This window comes from Necator americanus, chromosome I, assembly GCF_031761385.1.
Source record: "Necator americanus strain Aroian chromosome I, whole genome shotgun sequence".
Lineage (NCBI taxonomy): Eukaryota > Metazoa > Nematoda > Chromadorea > Rhabditida > Ancylostomatidae > Necator > Necator americanus.
Genome location: NC_087371.1, coordinates 22,908,098 through 22,930,581, shown reverse-complemented (window position 1 = coordinate 22,930,581; position 22,484 = coordinate 22,908,098). Strand labels below are relative to the sequence as shown.

The window sequence follows — 22,484 nt, the reverse complement described above, 5'->3', positions numbered from 1 at the left end:
TTAAGTGCTTGGGTTGGGAAGTATCTGATTACATTTGCTGAATTTCCTCTCCATAGTGAGAAAAAGCCCTGTTCTTTTGGTGCACGCACTAACACGTCGATGATTCCTTTGTATTTTTTGTCTGCCGAAATTGTTTTCGAAGCGTCTTGTACCTGCAGCAGAAGCTTCATTCTTTCGATCGGAGCGACGTTTTCGATATAGCTGCTGCGGTACCACCAGTGAGCAAGTCGATGGCGAATTTCTTCGGATCAAACGCTTTCTTTGCCTTCGTGGGATCGTGGTCGTGTTTGCTTCCAACGACGCCTGCTGCCCTTCTTCTTCTCACCTCCTTCAGGCATAGCGCGTTTCGGAATGACTCGATTCGTCTCAAACTTGGGTAATTAAACAATTGGAAATAGTATGAATATCAATTGAGAGCGCAGCGATACTCTAATCGCTGCTCGCCGGCAAATCGCAGCTGCGATGATCGCATGAGTTCGCTTTTACGATGCACCGAGAAGAGGGAAGAGGTTACTCATTGACGAAAAATACAAACACGATTTGTTCAGAAAGAAATTACGAACTGCTCAGCGAATTGAAAAAAAGAACATCGTCGCGGTTTCCGGGCAGAGAACACTTGAGCTGGCAAAAGGGAATGGGCGTCGCGAGACCCACAATCATTCTTCATTCACTTTTTCTGTTTATCATCGGCTAGCTGTGAAACGAGGGCGAACTGATGTATTTATATGAGCATTGATGAGATGAGTAGCGCGATAATCGCACTCGCCTCGTAGTGGAGGAGGAGGACAAACGGAGGCCGCTCGGTGTCAAAGGAAAGAGGTCCGCGAACGTTTCAACCTGTAGGCTGCATAAAATGACTTCGAGTGCCAATTAAGTAGGTTCGTCAGTGTCGTAGAGTAAACAAAGTGAATTATTGCTAAATAAACATCGAAGAATTAAAATAATAAATCGAAATGTATTTATTTGTTTTTATTCGCTGTGCTATTTAATATACTTTATTCACTTCAGACATATATTGCTGATATATACATATATGTTAATTATTTTCAATTATTGATCCTTACATTTTATATTCACACTATTTATAGGCCACATACTATTTGTTTATTACTATAGTGTTCTTAATTTCTACAAATATGTTTGGTTTTCATCGTCATTTGTCTTTTTCACCCTTTGTGCACGAAATATTTTTGGTATTCAGCCGAAGAGGTCTATGGTTTTCTTCCTATGAAGTACGAGAAGGAAAGAGTCTTGCGACTTATCACTTAATGTGTTGGGACAAAACCTAAGCTCACTTAGTAGCCTGACTTCTAAAAAATTAACCTTCCCTAATGGACGGAAGCTATTATGGGACACCTTCCACTGCAGACTCTCACCCTTAAGAGCCTGCAGCCGGACTTTTCGGCTCTCGTCTCGCCCATCAATCAAGGACGGTTTTTCAAATTTTTTCCAACGGAACAACTTCTTGCTCATCCTGGCACATTTGCAGGAGTAAACACATTACTTCTCTTCCGTCGATAACGTGCCTCCGGAAAGGACATTTTGAAAAAAAATGCGGAACTGCAAAGAACACTTTCCGCAACTTCTGTGCTTAGTAGTTTTACATAACAACAACTGTTCTAATCATCTTTTTACAAATTTGCTCTTTTGTCCTCAAACAACTGTTACCTTTCGATACCCAGGCTAAGAAAACCTCAAGTAGAACCTAACTAATGAGGGCTGTCGAAGGGTGCATGATGAAGCAGGATCATTCGGAACACACTCTCGTTTATCTGAGGCGTTTACTTGAATTCCAGGGTTTTTTCCCAAAAAAATCTTCTCGACTCATAAACTCAAGTCCCTAGGTTCGGAGTTTTCTGGGATTAATCGGCGCTGTGCCTGACAGAAAAGATTCAGGGCGTGATATTTACATATCTCAACACCGAAATCTAAAATTGATCCCAATCAATTGAATCGATGATTAAGCAGAGTTTTCTGGACAATACTAAACAAATAAATATTTATTTCCTTACTTCTAGTTAGTTCTACATAGTGGTGGCTTTTGGGTCGTAGGTCGTTCATTTTGTCACATTTTGGATAACTATCATGGGATCATGTGTCCGCTGCTCTTTCAGTTTCTGTTGAGTCAAGACTTTCAGTTAGTTTTAAAAATAATTCTTGCTTCTTTTTTCACCGTTTCTTATTGGGTTGGTGCATAAATAATGGCTTTTTTAAATTTAAATTCACGCCTAGAAAAAAAAATGAGTATACCAAGTCACTGGAAAGAGCATTCCTTTTCTACTATGTAGGCAGTCATTTTGGTTTTTAACGCTGATCTAATTTTTGTAAATTTCTAGATAAATGCTGTACATTTTTTGATTCCTATGCAGTATCCTGTTCAGGACTCCCAGCACTGAACATTAAATAGCTTTCTCCCAACATCACATTTTTTGAGCTTTGTTGTTTTTTTTTGTTGGTTGGTCACATTAAACGCATATTTAAACAAGTTGTAAGCAAATAAAAATAAGTAAATATGTGGGTAACGGAAGTTTTTAATGTAAAGCACTCGATGTTCGATTATTCGTGAACAATCGATTTTGTTCATGAAAAATGTTTGTCTTCTCTTTTCTAAAGGTTTCCATGTTTACGTCAGTCAATTTAGACATCTTCTTATTGGATCTTCCTTGTATCTCCCCAGCGACCATCCTTTTTGGAGCAATTGTAATTTCCAAAGATCTCTCCGCTTTACTTCCCATGTTTTTATAAAGAAAAGCATTTCATTAAATTACATTTCTTTATTTTTCTATTCCACCATTCATATTTAGCTTGTTTGCAATATTTTGTTGCAATATTTTTAAATCCGAACTTAATTGACCCCCAACTTGACCATTTTTAATTATTTCCTGCCATATATTGTTGTGTATATGTCATATTATTTATTTTGTAATCAAAAATATGCTTATATTAGGTCTGGTGGGGAACTTTCAGCAGGTTTCAGCACTACTTAGTCTTGAAATAATTCAAATTTAGGAAGGGTTCACCTTTTTTAAATGATTTTTTGACTAAGGAAATTCAGTTATTTCTGTTCGTTTGAACGAATCGACAATCGCTGAATTGGCGTCCGTGGAAGTCTGGACGATGCAGTCGTTTCCACTGCGTACAGCTTTGGAGCTCCTTATCCACCTTCCATACTATTCCTTGGCCCCTAAATCTCTCTGGAGCAGCCTCACTATCCATTACCGGAATTAGCTCAGCAGGATCAACCTGATCGAAATCCGGGGAATGTGCTTACTGAGCCTGCAATGCAATTAATGCTATAGAGCAACGTAAGAATTAATTTGGAAAATTAGCAAAATTTCGTCAGGGCATCAAAACATAACAGCAAATAAATGAAATTGAATAAAGGAATTGATAATAATGAAAGAATATAATAATAAAGATAATACGGAAGAAAAAACAAAGGAGTGTAACTACCGAGAAAACAATAATGCTTATTAACGATAAATTGTCCAACTCCTATTTTTTTGCTGATTTTATCCTTGCTTGTGTTAGTGTTTGGTGTTTGTGTTCGCCTACTGTAGTCAGGTAGATTTTTTTGGTAAATGTTTCGCGTTTTCGTAAAAAATCAGCAGCAAACTTTCTGCCTCTTTTTCCTTTCTTCGTGGTTGAATGGTGAGAATGAAAAATTCGAAAAATAATAGACTAAGATTAATTTCATATGCATGCGCCGTTATGTTTGCTTCATGCGATATGCTGCTGTAATCGGAGCCTGGTCTCTCAAGAAAATGAGCGTGAAAATTTGCTCGATTTCTGGCGGAAGCTGTTTGCCGAACCTCTTCGCAATCGTACGTCAACGGCGATCGCAAAATTATATAATCTCTCCGAGATCCTTCAAAAAACTCACGTTCCCCGCTTGCATGAGGCCCATCCGAGACGGCGCACGTAGCTAACGCATAGTTTTTGTTCCGTAGGTCGAAAGTCAACCCGTTCAGGTCTCCGATTTATTTCGTGCAAAGATTGGGATGTTCTCTAAAACTGTTGGAGGAATACGATATGCTCGTTCCCTGCTGATCTTTTCTTCCTCAAACGCATTTGCTCTCAGAAAAAAGTCGTAGAACGCTGGATTCTGCATGTTGTTGTATGTTCAAACTTCATACGCTTCAACCTTCTCCTTCGATCCAAAAATCTTCGCATGGGTTGCGCACAGCTCTGCGAAGGACCTTGGAAAGGTTGGCTTTTCATCTTTGGAAATTTCAAGGATTTTTTTACAGTGTTATTTAATTGTTTTTAATTCATGCTTTTTTATTGTCTAACTGCAGTTATTGAAAGTTTAAAAATGCATCCATGTAGTATGCAGCGCGGTTTCTTGTTGTTTCCTTCTCAGGATTTATTGATAGGGGTTGAACTTTTTTTAAATGAATTTATGGTGTATATTGGGTGTTTTTAGCCGCATCATTTGAACTAACACCTACCATTGAGACGCTGTGATTACTAAAGATCAAAAGTTTCGCTTTTCTCCTCGTGCTGAGGACCCCAAGCATATGAAAATAAAATGAAGAACGCCACCACTCGTTCAATCCACGTATCCATGCGCACGAAACGTCTAAATTTCACAGCTCTAGGATCGAGTTATCACCGCAAAAGTGTCCAGTGCTGATGCTCTTCAAATCCATGTTATTTAATCCATTGTAAAAGTTTAGAGATAACGACTGAATCCTTTCCATTATTTCTTCATCGGGACTCAATTCTTCACTCATACCAGGCTTATTCGCGGCTTTTCGAGTGTCATTGTTCTGGTGCACAATTTTTTCAAAATGTAGAATTAGTATCTAGGTTGAAAGAATAAAAAGGACAAAGTTTCTGGCAGATAAATCCGCCTGCGGTAAATTGAGTAACTTGCTAGGGTCAGCCAATGCGTCAATTCAGTGTCTTCATCCTCCCAGATAAGTTTGGTACCAATTTATTGACTCGGGAGGACGAGGGGCTTGGTTGACACTTGGACGATCTCGAACCATCGATCGATCGTTCAGTAGCTGTTGAAACTCTTACCGACTGCGTTTCACTTTTCGTATCTACGTTAACTCTGTATTTTATAGCACTATGGTGAATTGTCGATGTTAGGTTTTTTGGTGGTGGTCGAAGTTTTAGGCATTCAACTGTGTCATAAACATAAAGTCTATTGAACGCTTCCGTGCTTCCGCTGAAAATTTTCTTACTCTGACATGAAACCTGCTCGTATCAATAGAAAATTCATTTAAATTCTCTCACATCATTCATTGTCTCTCTAGAAACAACTCTTTTTTGTAACAAACGCTGCCTTGATTACTTTCAATTCACCTGGAACTTTCTTTTCCTTTCGAATTTTTCAGCTCTCGCCTGGAACCACACATGAGCACTGAACGCATTACTGCATGTCATTCATTGCCTCAGGCTCCTTTTGTTTATGAATTTGCGACACACTTCACATTCCTCCAAGAGACTTTTCACGCATACATAATGATTGATCACCATTGTCAAATTGTTTTCTGTACCGAGAATTTGTCTGGACTCAGGCTCCAGGGATACGAAAAAAAGGAGAACATGACGCTTGGTGAGCACTAAAAAATTCTATAAGATTTCTAAAGCACATGTTTGTCTGTAACTCTCTTCCGAACTCTGCCTAAGAGAAACAAAAATCCATCCAGGAATTGTCTGTATATCGTGATTGTTCGAAATTTAATTTTCAGAGGAAAGAATGAAATTTATTCTTCCAAATAAACGAATAAGTTATTAATCTATATTGAAAATTGTTACGGGAATCTTTGTTTCTCATATCTTCTTCTCATATACACATCTTTGTATAGAGGTTTTTTCAACTTCAACATTTCTTCACGAAATAAACTCGAAGAATTTGCTGCCCGCTCTGTTGATCAAATTAAACCCTCATAAATCCATGCGAACATTTCCGCAGAGTTTTTTTTACCTTCAGCTGGTCAGAGTGTCTCGAACTCATTATCTTACCTTTTTACTCTTTTACTTACTATGAGATACTGTGAATTACCGTGAGGTAGCGCACTGGTTGTCCGATGGCTCTGACTCCACTATGTGTTAGCTCAGCATGTGCTTATCCGTTCAATCTAAGGAATTAGCGGGTCCATTGATTTTAGATTTAGTGGTCATAATTTGCGTATAGGAGCAGTATACACGATACACAAAGATTCTCTACGATGAGTTCTTTAACCTAGTAGGTAGGATCTGGAAGGTCGTTCTCAGGAATGGCAAAAGAAACGCTTTAAAACCCCTGTATGGTCAGAAATTAGCAGTCTTTGAAGGCTCACATCACTCGGGTTGTCCGACGATGCAATTCTTTACACCCTCGGGAGCAATAAAATGAAAACTCGCGAGCAGATCAGTGATAAAATCACTGAACCAGCTTTCAATGAGTGATAAATTCACTTTACTCTTGTTTTATTTCATCCTTAGTACGAGTGTAAAAAGTAGCTTCGGCAGACAAACTGAAATCTATGGTCCCTGGATTTGTGGTGGGATATTTCATCATGTTCTCATAATTTCTTTTTGGTCGGCTGTTCTTTCTAATATGGTGTTGCTTGCCAGCCTCAGGCTTCAACACATCAATTTTTTAGCAGACATCAATCAGAGGGCGCCGACAACTGCCACTCAGTATCTTCCATAAACACGGAAGCGTCCGCGTTGGTGTGAACCAGAGAACCAAGGTTGTCTCGTTGCAGATAAATCCTCATTCTCATGGCTGTTCCCCATTTTTCGCTGCCTTGTCGGTTGCAGCTCCTCCATTGTGGTATCGACAACTGGACCACCATTGTGCCACCTATCTCTGCGACATGATTGACGCACAATCTCTTTCTTAGGAAAAAACTCACCACTCCACAATGCTGACGTCTTCAACATATCCATCTTAGCCTCAATCAATCGTTCTTCATCTTTATCTCTCAAAAAGTTTACTTCTTACATACATTGACACTCGAGACATGGACGAGAAACTGGACATCAGTGGTGTGACCGCTTCTCTTGTGATTTCCCCTGTATTATGTGCCATTAGCCGGGTTTTAGATTTTGGTAGCATTCTAGTGCGAAAAATGCGAATTTCTTTTTATTTTTGCAAATTGTAATATTTCCCCTTTGTGGATGCAGCGTAGCCGGTAAGAGTTTCAGTTGTGTTTGGACAATCCATGGTTCGACACCAGTTGAACTATTCACTTCTACGAAGTCGATAAATTGGTACTAGGTTCGCCCAAGAGTATAAAAAACACTGACTTGATTACCCCGCCTAGCCGCCGTAAATCATCGCAGGGCTGCGTTCATGGACCTCAAATGGATCTGAACTGGAGTCGAACGCGTAGAGGCTTCTTAAGGATTGGTCAGTTCCGTGCATTTTATTCTGTATTATTCTGTAAAATTAAAATAATGGGACTAAACTTCATCTGCTTCATGTTTTATTTCCCAGAGACCTTTTCTGCTGCGATCCAGCATAGCATTACAGGCCTTTGAACAGGGTTTAATTTAAAAGGCGAGAGAATCTTCATCTCTTCAACAACGCCTACCACTTCCTTCACAGCTTCCTTATCGTACCGCTCTTCCAAAGATTGCTATCAGATCTAAATTTTATTTGGTCCTATACTTTCAAAACTTCTCAAATATTTCCATATTCGGTGTCGAATATGTTCAACGCCGGATGAACGGCAATGCGTCTTGGTTTAGAGAAGAGAAAACGGAAGAGGGAGTACGTGTATCACGCAGTGCTGCGTACTAGACGCAGTCAGCCGGTTGAACACATTCGGTTGCGACTATGTACGCTCGCTATCACTAGCTCCACTGTTTTATTTACTGTAGAAAATGAACTGATGAACATTTGTCATCGTTGAATCGACTGCTTGATGTTTTTGAATGTGGAAGAATTTTAATTCCATTGATTTGATTCCAGAGATGGATGACACTCACAAATTGGGTTTCCTTGGTGCTACATCGTACGTAATCGGCAACATCATCGGATCGGGTATATTCATTACACCTGCTTCAATTCTCAGGTGTTTCAGAGATCCTTTTCTCTTCGAAAAAAAACGTAAAAGAAAAAGTTTTTAAAACCATTTGCCGAAGGTAGTCATGTTTTTCTCAATGACGTTTTTTTCAAAACGTATTTCATATTGGATTTGACAAAAAAAACAGTGACTTGTGACTCGCATTGATGGTATTTTTTGATTGGGACAAGTATTTGATTTCAGGTGCACCGACAGTGTTGGTCTGTCTTTAGTTGTATGGGTAGCTTGTGCTATTATAGCAATTTTGGGTGAGTTCTAATCAAAATTCTCGCTACAGGAAAAGAAAAAGTCAAAAAAAATGTCTAAATGATTCGTATATGTTTTGAAGGTGCTTTGGTGTACATCGAATTGGGCACCTCGATACGAGAGGCCGGCTGCGATTTTGCTTACATTTGCTATGTGAAATGGTACGTAGCAAACTCTACTTTTTCTCATTTTTCTTCTTTTTCCCATTAATTTCTGTTTTCTTTTCTAATTCCTGTTATTCCTTATGCATTGAGACATCCTCTTCAAATCTTTAACGGTACTACACAAAAAAGATGATGCACATCTACATCTACAGTCCCTCAACGATTCGAATTCGAACTGCAAGAATTCGAGAATCGAATTCGAGAATCGAGAATCGAATCGTAGAGCATTGTTGTGCGTTTAATTTCATGACAACAAGCTTGTGCCAGCTATTCACGAGGTGTTTTCGACGATCATTTATTTATTGCATGGCCGAGAGCGAACTATGAAACAACAGCCAGACGGACGGGGAACTCCCTGGGTATTTTCCTCGTCGGTTAGTGAGTGATTTCTGGAGGAAATCGGACTCGATTCCAAAAAAACCCGAGTGAAACTAGAAAAAAGTGTAGAACATTAGGAACCAGAAAATCAATTCTTATTCATCCATCCTATGACCTTCATTAAATCGCATTGTCGAATTCTGCTCATATTTTCAGTGAAATAAAACTTAAGCTGAAAGCTCAGCAGAGGAGAATTCCTAGTTTCTTCACATTCTCGTGTTGCTTCGAACCAATCTGGACAGCTTGAAGTCAGCTCAATTATGTTACGACGATTTTCGTTTTTTTAAGAAGACGCTTTAATTTTTGAAATTTTTTAAATTACGAAGACGTAGTAAGAAATTGCTAAGAGAAAACCGCATACCTTTGGGACAAAAAAGTGGTTATTCACCGAGGAATTTGGAGGATTCATAAATTGGTGTATGAGAATGTTCCAGCAATCTATCGAAGGAAAATCAGAACGAACCACGGAGACGAAAATGAAACTGGAAAAAATGTTATGGAAAACTCATAGTATGGATAAATTGTTCATACATCATCGTTCACCTCAGATCGTTCCATCATCAAATTTTCTATGAGTTTGTACTGTTAGAGGAGAACTACCTTAGATCAAAATATATATTGGAAGGAGATAGAAAAAAACTAAAATATGTGCGGAGAAAAAAGGGAGAATCAAGAGAAACGTTGAAGAAAACAGAAAGAAACAAAAACATTCACAAAAGGAAACAAAAGAAGAACGATTGAGTGAAGAATTACGCCTGAGTTTGACTCGAATATTGGCAGACAAAATGACTACGAAATGGGCTGTCCTCTCTGTTCGAATCACTCACACGACCATTTGACTTCACAAATATTCGTGTGAGTGATTCAAACAGAGAGGACAGCCCATTTCGAAAAGGGTTAAGTTGAACCTTGATGCCGTAGTTGAAAATGACTCACAAAAATAGTTCTGGAGTTAGGAAGAGGTTTCATGAGAGGATTTTTGAATTACTACACCATGGACAAAATCTGATACATTCACGGGGAAGATCTTCATAGAACTGCTTTTCAGTCTCTAAAAAATTAAAATACAAAAATTCTGTGCTGGGTCTGATACAGTACTGCTTTCTTCTTCCTCAGTGTATGTGAATAGGTAAATAAGTAAACAAAAACATAATAAACAGTATAATAAGTAAGCGAATGAGTGACGGTGACCTCCTCTTCCAGGTATTCCATTGCATTTGCGTTCATGTTCGTTTCGGTGCTGATGACGTACCCGGCTACGATAGCAATTATAGCGGAGACGTTTGGCCAGTACCTTATTGAGGGATTGAAGCAAGTAAGACCTGGTAACTCACTTGGTTCGACTCGATCCTCTCTTATTAGAGCTCCATAGCTCAAATTCAATCGCAAAAATGTCCAAGAAGAAATTTTTCTTTAAGGTATACGAAATTGACGACGAATGGGCTCCGTTAGCACAGAAACTCTTTGGATTTAGCTTATTGAGTGAGTTTTTCTCCTTACCACACGGAATATCTGGCAGCTGTTTTATCCTGAAAGATAAGTGCAATTTTTTTTCAGTGCTCGTCACATGGATGAATTTCTTCAGCCTAAACAAATTTGCGGCAAGATTTCAAATAATCGCAACGGCGGCGAAACTTATTTCTTGTTTCCTGATCATCGCTACTGGTCTTTACTACTACTACGTGAAAGGTGTGTTTTCATCCAGATATCTATCCAAATATTCATTTTTAAGGACATTAATAGGAACCAACCCACGATTCCTTTAAGGTCCAAATCTTAATCTTAGTCCAAGTCCTAGTTGTTAATCCAATTCAGCCATCCAAAACAGGGCATGGGTTTGATTTGCGAAGAAAACGCGGTGTGTTGATTGGAAATAATTCAGTTTTAAAGAAGGGAGGTCCATGTTGTCATCTACATTTCCCTTCAAGACCATTTTGACAGAATCGACTATAGGAATGGAAATGGAAAAGAATTTTTTGTTTTTAAATCGGATTTTTCTTCATTCCTGAAAATTTTGATCCCTTTGACTTAAGTGCAGGGCAGAGCAAAGAACGGATATTTACACTTTTCTCGTAGTCACGCCTCGCGCGGAATTAAATTATCGAAAAAAACGGGGCTGGCTTTCAAGAAGACCTTCTTAGAAGAACGGACTGTTCTTGAGTATCCGGCCTTTACACTTTGTGGTTTTTGTGGCGCATCTCAAAGACTAGAAGTCACTTGTGAGCTGCCAGCTGAAGACGCGTGTGGTAACGCAGCTGGCGAAGGCGGAAAAACTCTGTCTACGCCTAATCGCCTGAAAATACGAGAAATCATTGCCGGGTTATCATTCGGAAGCTTTCGAGGTGACCCCAAAACTCTCGAGTACTCTGTTTTCACCTCTGCGCGTAGCTCAAACTCCGGAGAATTGTCGCACGTATCTGGATGGAGTGGACAGTTTTTACTCTTCGGATGGCCGTTTTCTGATATCGAGAGGGGGCTTCCATTCGGAATTAGTTGTACGCACTTCTGCTATTTCCGCAAATTTCAGGATGGAGGTACAATCTACGCGATCCAATGAAGGGATCGAACTACAAGATTGGCGACTTGATTCTAGGCTTTTACGGTGGTCTATGGGCGTATTCCGGTTGGGATGTGCTCAACTACAGTACAGGAGAGATAGCAAAGCCAAGAAGGTGAGACTGCTGTTCTTTATCCTCGTCTTCTCTCAGTCCTTTAAGATAGTTGGGTAGAACCATACTGCAAACTTTGTTAGTCTAGAACCTTAGCTGGAAGTAAAGTCAACATTGTCGAAGTACGAAAAACTACATTTCTATAGTCTTGTCTACCGCTTTGCTTCCTCGTTTTCTCCACGCCCTCTTAGAAAATCCAAGGAAAGCAACAAAAATTTCCTTAGGCTGCTTTCTGTTGAGATATTTTTCACTTTAAACATGCTACATACGTGTTATTACATCCTGTAGTCGGGTCGAAACGACCTGAAGCATGGCGTAGTTGCATCAGTAGCTACGTGGGACCTTTTCTCGCTGCAGTTGTGCTGAGTGGTCCCACCTCGATCGCAGTCACTAGCTCCACCACCCCACTTCGAGCGCACTCGCTTACGCAACCGCACCGGGCTTCAGGTCGTTTTGACTCGACCATAGCTGCTCTACCGATTTTTTCTTCTCAGCAAGTCAACAAAAAAAAAACGCAGAAGAACAATATTTCACGTAGATAGAAAAGAATGGCCACCATTGCAAAATGTTGTTATACTATTACAGAAATGTACCGCTAGCACTGCTTTCTGGAATCCTTGTCGTGACCGCCGTCTACGTTTCCATCAACGTAGCCTACTTCGTGGCGCTCGATGTGGAGACGGTAAAATCGTCGAATGCCGTAGCTGCTGTGAGTTATTCACACTATTTTGCACTTTTTCACTTTTTTCTCCAATATTTTCTTGTTTGCAATTCGTGACCTACTGAACCATATTCTTCATAGTGCTAATTTTAAGCACTAAAACTACAAAGCTGCCGTTTTAAAAACCCAGAGAAGAAAGTCGTTTTCGTTGTTTTTTTCCTGAAAAATGGAACGTTTTTAAAATTGAGCAGAGAAGGACAGGTGTTTTGAGGGATGAACCACTTTTGAACTTATGAGAAAAAATACTTTCTTGAGAAAACTTGTAATATTGTTGTCATTTGCCAGTAGCCAGTATATATGTTGAAAATCGCAAAAAGATTCTAACAGTCATGATATCTCCCTTATTTGAAGTAGCGTATCACAGAAATGAAGTTTATTCCTCACTGTTCTCTACTTTCCTCTTCTCAACACAGCGTTCATTCCTCCTCTGGATAATCGCCTAATTAAAACACAAAATGACGAAATGTGTCCCACAAAATCTTGTGACACAAAAATCCCTAAGGTGGTCCTAGCTGCACATGTTATTCCGTAGCTTAGTACGAGGGTTTTTGATGGACCTAAATTATTTTTTGTTGTCTTTTCGTTGATTCTGAAATTTTTCTGAACGAAAGCACTGGAGTTCTAGCAATCCCATGAAAGATCTTTTACGGGAAAGGTCACTCAACATGTAGATCAAGTAAGAGATACGAGAAGACCTAAAGGAGGTACAAAATCCTCAGGGAACAAGCTTCAACAATGGATCATAGTCCAGCTGCAGATATTTTTCGCTTTCGAAAGATTTGTGCTCAATAACTTCATCTGTGGAAATGCGTCAGTTAAATACAACAATTTCTATTGGCTCACTCTTTTGCACTCATGCCATCTGACTTCACTTAGTGATAATTCAGAGTTTTACGTGAACTTTTCCTGGAAAAGAACTAAATCATTACATTATCTGGTGAGTACATGCAAAAACATGGTCTCTCCATGTGCTAAAGAAAAACTGCGAAAGTGACAGGAACTAAATAAATTTCCAGGAAATTTCATTTACATGCGAGGATGCAATGTGATTGGGTTGACAAGGCGCAATGCGAACATTATGAGGGAATTCGAAGAACCAGATATAGAGATGAAGGAGTTCAAATGCGTATTTAAAAACTATGAAGTCTATCATACAAAGCACACAAATATATAAAATATTTAAATACTGCACATTCAGACGCACAAACATCTTCTGGACTGAACAACTTAAATACAACACCGCTGCTAAGTTCTGTACCAAAATCACTCGCCAACGGATTAATTCTTCGCAAACCGCCGGAATTTTTGGAACTAGGCAAAACTAAATTTTGAAAATGCTGTTCGAAAACAAATGAACCGCTGATTTCAAATTTACTTCAGGGATTTAGTTTTGACAAATGTTTGTCCCGAAAACAAGCGAGTCTTCCCCAACCTTCGTTAATTTTGAGAATTAGTGCAAATCCCAAGAACATCTGCCCCTCCTATGGAGCTATAGCCGCCGCAAATGCCAGCGGCGCGATTGCGAAGGTGTGGAAGTACAATACTCTGCATGAACATTGAAAAACCGACGGTGAGTGACGGTGCGGCACCGTCGGCCACCGTCGCTTGCTCATAACTGCTCATAAAATGGAAACTTCAGGACAACTTATATATCATTAGATTACTCTCTTTGAGATATATACAAAAACCGACATATTGTTGAGAAAGGAGCAAAATAACGCCAAATATGCGCAAAAAAGCAATAATTGGGACCTAACATAGCCTAAGGTTATGGTTGAAAAAGTGTTCAGAGACTCAAACTTTCGCATTTGGTCAGAACAGCAAGAAATAGTTGTAGGCGAGTACTTGAAATTGTTGATTTGTTATTTTTTAGTCATTTGTGCGTCATTTTTAGTCATTTTAATTGTTGCATAAAATAGCGGTTCGTCCTTACTTTGAACTTTTGTTGCAAGGGAAGAAGCTGTCAAAACAGCCTATAAAATCGCGGTTGAGCGCAACTATTCCTGAATTTTGTGAGATTTGTATTGTATACAGACAGACGGACTCCGCTCGTACACTAGACTATCGCAAAGTTTGAAAATCCCACTTTTCGTCGTTTTCCTTTCATTTCATCTCTACTTTACACCTCCGTTAATCACCAGAACAGAGGTCAAATCGAAAGAACCTAAGCAGAACGCTTAAAACAGATAATGTACATTAGTTTGTAAGGTTTGTTTTCCTCTGAATAGATTTTCTCGTTCTGTTATAACACCTTCTTTTCATAACATTCCATAGAAAGGAAGAGCATGAAGCTTAGTATTAAGTTTTATGCAATTATTTCAATACTACGCCCCTTGATTTACAAAAAATTGAGTTCGCCACAGCATTTCGAGTTGAATGATATCGTTTCCAAAGCTATTCGAGATTTTTTTTCTATCTGACTCCGCGGCCCGGCTATTTTCGCACCTCAACCAAGGCTGGCTTATTGCACCATTGGCAACTACAATGTTGGAAAGGCAACATTTACATAGACGTCGCATATTTTTGTTTGGAAAAAGTTCTGAATTAATCTTTTGCAGATAATACGTAATGAAATCAAGGAATGAATTAAGTTATTTTGAAGAAGTACAATCTAATCTTCTATCCACTCACACTCCTTCATTGATCCATCTTATAAAACCTTATTCTGGCTCTAGAATATAGTGGGAACTAGGGAAACATAAACACACTTGTAGTTACACCTAAAAGATTTGGTACATTGAGAAGTAGGTGCGTTATTTAAAAGCATCACCCCACGAATCTGGGGTGGTATGGATTTTCGATGGCCAATGACTATACATACAAGGTCGAAGATTGTGGGAAACAGGGTGACTCCATCCATTTCTTCCTAATTGCTGTAAAAAGCGGCCCGGAGGATGCGACGCCTGGCGCCCTCCAATAGAACTTCGAGCGTTCCGGGACGATGTTTTCTATGACGAGTTCTTGGGGCGCAGGGTCCCATCCGTTTCTGCAATCTACGCCCCCGTATAGTCTTTGGCCATCGGAGATCCATAATACCCCAGATTCGTGGGGTGATGCCTTTAAGGGAGCATGAAATCTATGGCTTACGACTTCTACTGAAAATTTTTGAAGGCATCAGGAAATGTTGGCATCTCCCCACGAATAGACGGTGTAGTTTACGAGTATGGGAGTGATCATGCTGAATATCTTCTACTTAGCCAGTAAAAATGCATAAGAAACAGCCTTCTGTGATCCCGTCTCTTCAACGATGCAACTTATTACGCGATAGAATGCGGGCAACACTCGTGTCGTCCAGCATCCGCAATCCAACTAATATAAGTCAAATAAGCTGTCGTGGTTTTCTCGCGTTCCGTTGCGCAATAAATTGAATCGTAGGGAGATAGAAGGCTGTTTCACTCGCTTTTTTTCTGGATCAGTAGAAGGAATTGAGCGTGATAATGCTAGTAGTTGTGATCTACACCCTATACTCTTTCTACTCGCTTGTAGATCTCAACACCAGCAATTTTGTGATACACCGCATTAAGCATTAAACGATAGGACATCGCTCTTCCACGAAAACCAGTGATTACCCGTTATTTCAGTTATTCAGTCAAGCAACGATGGGTTCGTTCGCCAATCTGATTCCTTTTCTCATCGGCGTACTTCTTATTGGGTCACTGAACAGCAATCTCTTTTCCGGTAGCAGGTGAGGATTTGGATTCTGAGTTTGGACATATCCGACGTAAACACTACTTTAATCCATTAGTGTTGCTGCTAAGAGCAGAGGGCAAGATTACCTAAACAGGTAGGAGCTCGGTATGCGGAAAAGACTTTGCTCCAGTAGAGTCAGAACCACCTGCAACTCGGTGCAGTTCCGTAAGTGACTGCGCTTGAAGGACGCAGGGCAGAGAGAAGGCGGACCCTCACTAGCAGCATTCATCGCTGCAGTCCGAGTGAACCTAGCGACGGTCTCACCTCGTTCCTAGCTCCATCGCGCCGGTTCGACTCTAGGTGCAGCCGCCTACGCAACTGCACCTAGTATTGGGTCGTTTCGACCCAACTACAGCTTACTACGTCTTTATTTTTTTGAAGTGTTCTTGATCGGAGCTTCTAGTTTCATTGGCTCACTTCAACTGCGCTTCATTTCTGTCACTTCGTGCTGTTTGATCTATAGCCATAAGTTACAATGTGATAGTGCAATGTAATTGCTGATGAGGGGACGGCTGTTTTCAGTGAAAGATTTCAAATGAACTGTTAAGCAAGTGGAAAATCACATACTTCTACATAACATAGGTTTAGAAAAATGTTTTTTTTTGTTTGTTTTTGATCCCGGTGGTCCAGGGAGTAGTGATTTCATCGCTTCGATAAGCTAGATTTTGGAGCTTTCAGAATGTCGTCTTTAATTTTTCGTTGTTTATAAACTTCGAAATTAATTACGAGAGCAGACTACGCATCTGAATTTCTAGTATTATATTTATTATTAAAGTAATATCTCTTTTCAAGGTACATGTTCGCAGCCTCTCGTCAAGGACATCTTCCGGCATGTTTCAGTTGTGTGAACGCTGACACCGAGTCCCCACGAGTTGCAATTCTCGCTCAGGTACGTATAGTCGTCGCCGAGTACGTTCGACCGAAAGAGCGCGGCGCGTGTTCCGCAACGCATCCTCTTCCTCTCGTCAACACACACACTCCTCTCTATGCACTGCCGCGGTCACGCTAACCTACAGTTGAACACCTTCAGTGGCAACTATACACTACGTATCGGCCTGATTTAACAACTTGGGGACCACGTGTAAAAAATGAGAGATTAGGCTCCGACTGCACGGTTGATGGTTCAAGACCGCCCCAGACCAACCAAAACTCAACGAGCCCGTTCCCAACGCCGTTCTCAGAACAACTAAGAAAGATTGCGAATAGTGGCGGCCATACACCTCTAGCACTATTTTTCGGGGAAGGATCCAAATATTTCGTGGCAGACTGCACTTAATTCAACTAATACGCTTTGGCGCATCCCCAGCGGATCTGCATTTCACCAGACATTTTGTTCCTCATCTCGTTGTCATTTTGTCGTCCTTTTTGAATCGAAGACGTCAAAATTTGAAAAACGAAATAGAATGGTTGTTCCGATTTTAGAGAGTATGATTTAGTCCATGTTGGCGATGGCAATTTCTTTCGTCGGTGATCTGGACGCGTTGATCGGTTACGTGATGTTCGGATTCTGGGCGCAACGAATCTTCACGCTAGTGGCTCTGCTGATTATTCGACACAATCGGATACCTGTGCATCCAGAAGCCGTACGAGTTCCGCTTTGGTGGTGAGTTCACTTGAATTGCAATAGATATAGTATTTAAACAACAAACAGAAAACGCTAAAAAATGACAATGTCTCAGGAAAATAACACCGAGTAAACAGTTGCTATTAGATCGGTCGATAGCATTTGATCTATCGTTTTCATTTCGATCAAATCAGAAGAGTGCTTAAATCAGTAACGCCTTGTGATGTAATACATTAATTGTAGAAACAAGTACTACAATTAAACCCAGATGAATATCAGTAATGTACCAAGTTCTAATGTTTTGATACTATTACTACTAATATCGATGTTATACATATTAGTATGGGACAGTATGGGACCCACATTGGTAAAAGTTATACTTACAAAGCTATCTTGAAATTACTTTTGTTCATAAGTAAAAGAGGAGCAAGGAGACCTCATTAGGTGCCTCCTTTGAAGGCATTACCCCACGAATCTGAGGTGGTACGGATTTCAGGTGGAGTATTTGTACACGGGATAGTAGATTATGGAGAGAGGTGTGATTCCGTCCTAACTGCTGTAAAAAACGATCCGGAAGATGCGGCGCGTGCACACGGCTGGCGCGCTCCAATCGGACTTCTTGTGGAAAATAGCGCTCGAACACTCGAAGCCGTATCTTCCGGGCCGTTTTTTAGGGCAATTAGGAAGAAATGAAAGGAATCACCCCCCCCCCCCCTTCCATAACTTACGATCCCGTATACGAATACTCCACCTGAAATCTGCACTACCTCGTGGGGTGTTGCCTTTAATTCATGACATTAAAATATGCGCAGATACTGCGGAAGGGAATTTACTGAATGTGTGTTTTTAGAATACAATTACCTGGTTTGGATAGAATTACAGGAAGTAGAGCACTTAAATTCTCCCGTGTTTCAGTATCTACGCTTTTCTGGCGATCACCATCGCGCTGGTCGTGATACCAATTTTCCAAGAGTTCTCTGTGACCGCCCTGGCCGTTGGGATTTGTCTTGTTGGCTTTCTGATGTATTTTGTGTTTGTGTACCCCAAAAGGCTCCCGCTATGGATGTACGCACTCAATGGTGAGAAACAACATCGATATTTCTCATTCATTTATTGCGTTAGCACATATTCATCCGAAATTGACTGACATAAAAAAAGAAAAAAAAGAGGAACAGAACAGATACAAATGAAACGTCACCTTGCGTAACTAGCGCAAAAACTGAAGAATTATAAATTCTTTAAGCAAAAAGATTCATTGCAGAGTGGACGACTTTGGTATGCAGCGTGATTTTCGACTGTCTTCCTGACCTAAAACCAGGCGTAAGCGCCACGTTCCTGACCACGTCCGACTCATCGCAAGCGTTGATACCGAAGAGGTAAACAAGACTTGTTTGACACAAAACTCTTCAATGTAGCCTGGATGTGGGTCCGAACTATTGACATTCCTGGATTTTTTTAAATTTTACTTCCTGAAATTGAAAGCAGCGTAAAATTTGGGGCCTCACAGTAATGATAAATGAATCAATACAATCTTACAAATATCCATTCAAGACCGTCATCGTCGCGGTTGTCAGAAGAGGATTCGCTGCCGGATCTCCATTCTGATGAGAAGAACGTGCTACGTCGGAACGGTAGCTCTACAGGCTTCAAACTTTTGTAAGTGAAACAAATTTTATGTTCTTCAACCTTTACATCCGGACATCATCTCTTCTTAATTGAGGATACCTTGCATTAAAGGTTATTACGGTGATAGATTCATTTATTAGGCCTATCTGGATTTTTAGCGCACGAGGTCCAAATTTATTCAATTTCTTTTTCTGCATAAGAGAAGAAATTTCAGATCGCATAACAAAAAATCTACACCGCAATAACCCCTGAGGCACAAGAAAACTTTATTACAAACATATATCTTCTTTATATTATTTCCTTAGGAAATTGACGGCGGAGCGATTAGGAAGACAAAAATGCCTATTTCAGCGTACCCACATCACTGGTAGATCTGATGGGGGACGTGCAGTGAGAATCTCCGTACAACGACCGTATCCATACGCTGCATTACCTCCTTCCCGTTCTGACGTTATACCATTGTAGCTCGGGATACTTTGGCTCTGTCGTCACGGGACCATCTCAATTTTTCACGCTGGGTTGTAGTTAAATAGATTTTGTATTAGGAAAGATAATAATAGCAAGCAAGCGTGCTCAGATGATTCGAATGTATGGGTCTGAAAATCTAGTCTGGAGATGTTTTATTTTATTCAAATAATAAAATTTTCTTATTAATGTGTCTTGCGTATGATTTCAAATTTCCATTTTTCGGGCGAGGGGGGAGATTTGAAGTTCAGTCCTACGTCTGTGATCAAAGATCAGTTCCCTCCATTTTCCAAGCAAAGCAAAACAAGGTGGGCTGGACAAGTGGTGGGTTTCAATTACACCCGTTGGACCATTGGCGTGAGTGACTGCGCTGCGCTCCACGTGATGTTAAACGCAACGCACGCAGAAGACCGTCGACTTGACGGGCCGACTTTTTCACAAACAATAGATTAAGGGCGCGAAATTGAGGTAGCGGGCGGAGAACACGGAGTACGGGGACAATAGTAGATTACAAACATAGGCGCGGCCCCGCTCAGTTCCCTCTAATCGTCCTTAAAACGGCGTTCGTTCCTACGAGGTAAGATAGGACGATTGTACAGATCCCTGCAGAAGCTTATTCATTGGTCTTACCTGAATAGGCTGCTGAGCCCCCCTCCCCCCTCACTCCATAATCTACTATTCCGTATAAGAATACTCCACCTGAAATCCGTACCACCTCATATTCGGGGGGTGATGTCTTTCAAGAAAAATTTGATGCTCTTCGTATTTGATGCGGAAGGAAGAACCATTGGGCGACTCTCGCACGCGATTGAAGATGGGAGAGAAGTGCAGTTGTTCACGTTGTTACTTTGTTTAAAAACGTGCAGTACAGTTCGTTGAGCAAACCAGTACGTGAGCGCAGCCCATATGTGTGTGTCAAAGTTCTTTTTTTAGACCTCCTCTTTGACTTGCTCAGCAATATACACATACATTTAGACTATTCAACGCGCCGATGGAAATAAAACTATCGGCGCCTTCTTTTTCCAATTCGTACTATTTACTTTAGTATTTACCATTCGTACAATATTGTTTGGTTGACTTGCTGGCGCATACTCAGGATGCAGTGACACTTCACTGCGGAATCTCAGCGTTCCTCGGATAAACTTTCCCAGTGGCGAGACGGAGGAGTGGGTATTTCTACTGCTGCCTGATGCTTTTTTCCGTGGACAATTTATTTATTGAATAGCGGTATGTCCAAGCTAGGCCCCCGCGTCCAATGAACCTCGTCTATCGATTTGGGGAAATAATAACGGATACGGACCTAGAATGTAGATGGCAAGTGTTACGGAATGTGAGAATCGGAATGGCCCACGAACAACAAAACCTCTAACAAGCACTATGATTGCTTTATGCGCTTTCATTTTATCACCCGTGAAGGTGTGAAGTGTCGCATCATCGGATAAAATGTTCACTCTCGACTTTAGTTTCTTTTCCGTGTTTTCGGTATCATTTTTTAAGATTATTTTATGAATGAAAATCTCTATTATGCTATAAAAAGCAGCTTTATTATGGCCCTATTTCATCGCGGTTTTTTGGCAGCACTATGTAAGACCTTCCGTTCCCTGGGTACTAGTGGAACTCGCATGGATCGATGTGCACTGTGATGAAAGAAGAAACTGAAAAAGAATAGAATAGAATAAAAAAGTAACATCTAACAGCATGACAGGCATGGTTTCAGAGCCACAATTTCTAACGTTTTTTTTTACATTTTTATGAGTGGTTTTTTTTTGAGAGAATAGTGCACATCAAAGTAATTTTATCCTTCATAGTTTCCTATGAATACAGAAGTTTTTTGTTACGACGCAATCTCTGGATTAAATTAGAAATCTTGAGTTCTGGAAATTTATGAGTTCGAAGCCAGAATGCTCGTGAATCTAGACTTTTTCCCTAATTCTCGCAACTGAACCGAAGGGCAGAGTGACCCCTTGTGATGAACATTCGGAAGATTCAAAAAGAAGTCCTACATCGATGTGCCACTGGCACGGTCCAGTTGCCCTGTGTGCAGACCGTAAAGGCGCCAACCGGCATAGGCGCCACCGCCTGCCTGGAAGCCTCTGGCGGAGCGTTTACGATGAGTCGCGTGTTGAGCACTGTAAATCGCTCATAAAGCAGCGGTGCCCTTGTCGAGAAGCCACTAAAATATCGCAACCATTTCTGTTGCAGCACCGCCAACTGATCACTACAGGAAAGTCGAAAGCCAACGACTACTCGTACAAGCTAAACAAAGAGGTTACTGGCTTTGTCGGATTGATATGTCATATAGAAAATATCCAGAAATTCGGTACTGCTATCCCCTCTCCTAGGAATAAGGTGAAAATGCAGCAGCTAGCATATTTTTTTGTATGCTGTTCATATCTCGGAGCCAAAGGATGTGCCTGATGACGAGTTAGAATAACCTATTCACATTTCACACGTGTAGAATTAGAACAGAAAACAAAACATGCTGAAACTCTGTTTTTTTTTCTTCTCTCCGGAATATTTCCCCAACCTCTCAGCTCTATCTCTTATTGTTTTGACTCTTTTTTTATACGTGGATCACCTCAAATACGTGGAAAAATAAATGAGTGATTGAATCTCACGGAGTAACGATGGGCAGATCAATCCCTTCCTTCTTCGCAATATCTTGAGAGCATGTCAAAATAATCGATCTGTGGAAAACCATCGCATTAAGTATGCGAATCCGTTATTCTGGAATTTCTTGTTTAAAACATTACTTCGTCCGATAATCTTCTAATAACAGTATGCTCTTTGATTTTGCGAGTAAAGTTAAAGTTTAAAGTTAAAGTTTCTGGCGTTAATCAATCCGCTTGGGATGCGCCCCCACGTTCACTTCAATTCAGAATCGTTTGAGGTTTACGAACGTGTATCTGGCCTATACAATGACTTGCG

At 40.5% G+C, this 22,484-nt stretch overlaps 2 protein-coding genes across 2 annotated transcripts; one reads left to right on the top strand and one right to left on the bottom strand.

The window, feature by feature from the left end:
• RB195_006563 (uncharacterized protein) lies at positions 1–472 on the bottom strand (the record flags this gene model as incomplete). Its single annotated transcript, XM_064179721.1, has 3 exons — positions 1–152; positions 214–365; positions 429–472. The coding sequence occupies 3 exons, from the start codon at positions 470–472 to the stop codon at positions 1–3; spliced, it is 348 nt and encodes a 115-aa protein (XP_064036656.1).
• A 7,448-nt stretch (positions 473–7,920) lies between these two features.
• RB195_006562 (uncharacterized protein) lies at positions 7,921–19,485 on the top strand (the record flags this gene model as incomplete). Its single annotated transcript, XM_064179720.1, has 15 exons — positions 7,921–8,021; positions 8,217–8,281; positions 8,362–8,440; positions 10,025–10,136; positions 10,240–10,303; positions 10,379–10,510; positions 11,349–11,493; positions 12,076–12,199; positions 15,793–15,896; positions 16,694–16,790; positions 17,338–17,504; positions 18,381–18,544; positions 18,727–18,841; positions 19,017–19,121; positions 19,443–19,485. The coding sequence occupies 15 exons, from the start codon at positions 7,921–7,923 to the stop codon at positions 19,483–19,485; spliced, it is 1,617 nt and encodes a 538-aa protein (XP_064036655.1).
• Between the last annotated feature and the right edge of the window lie 2,999 nt (positions 19,486–22,484).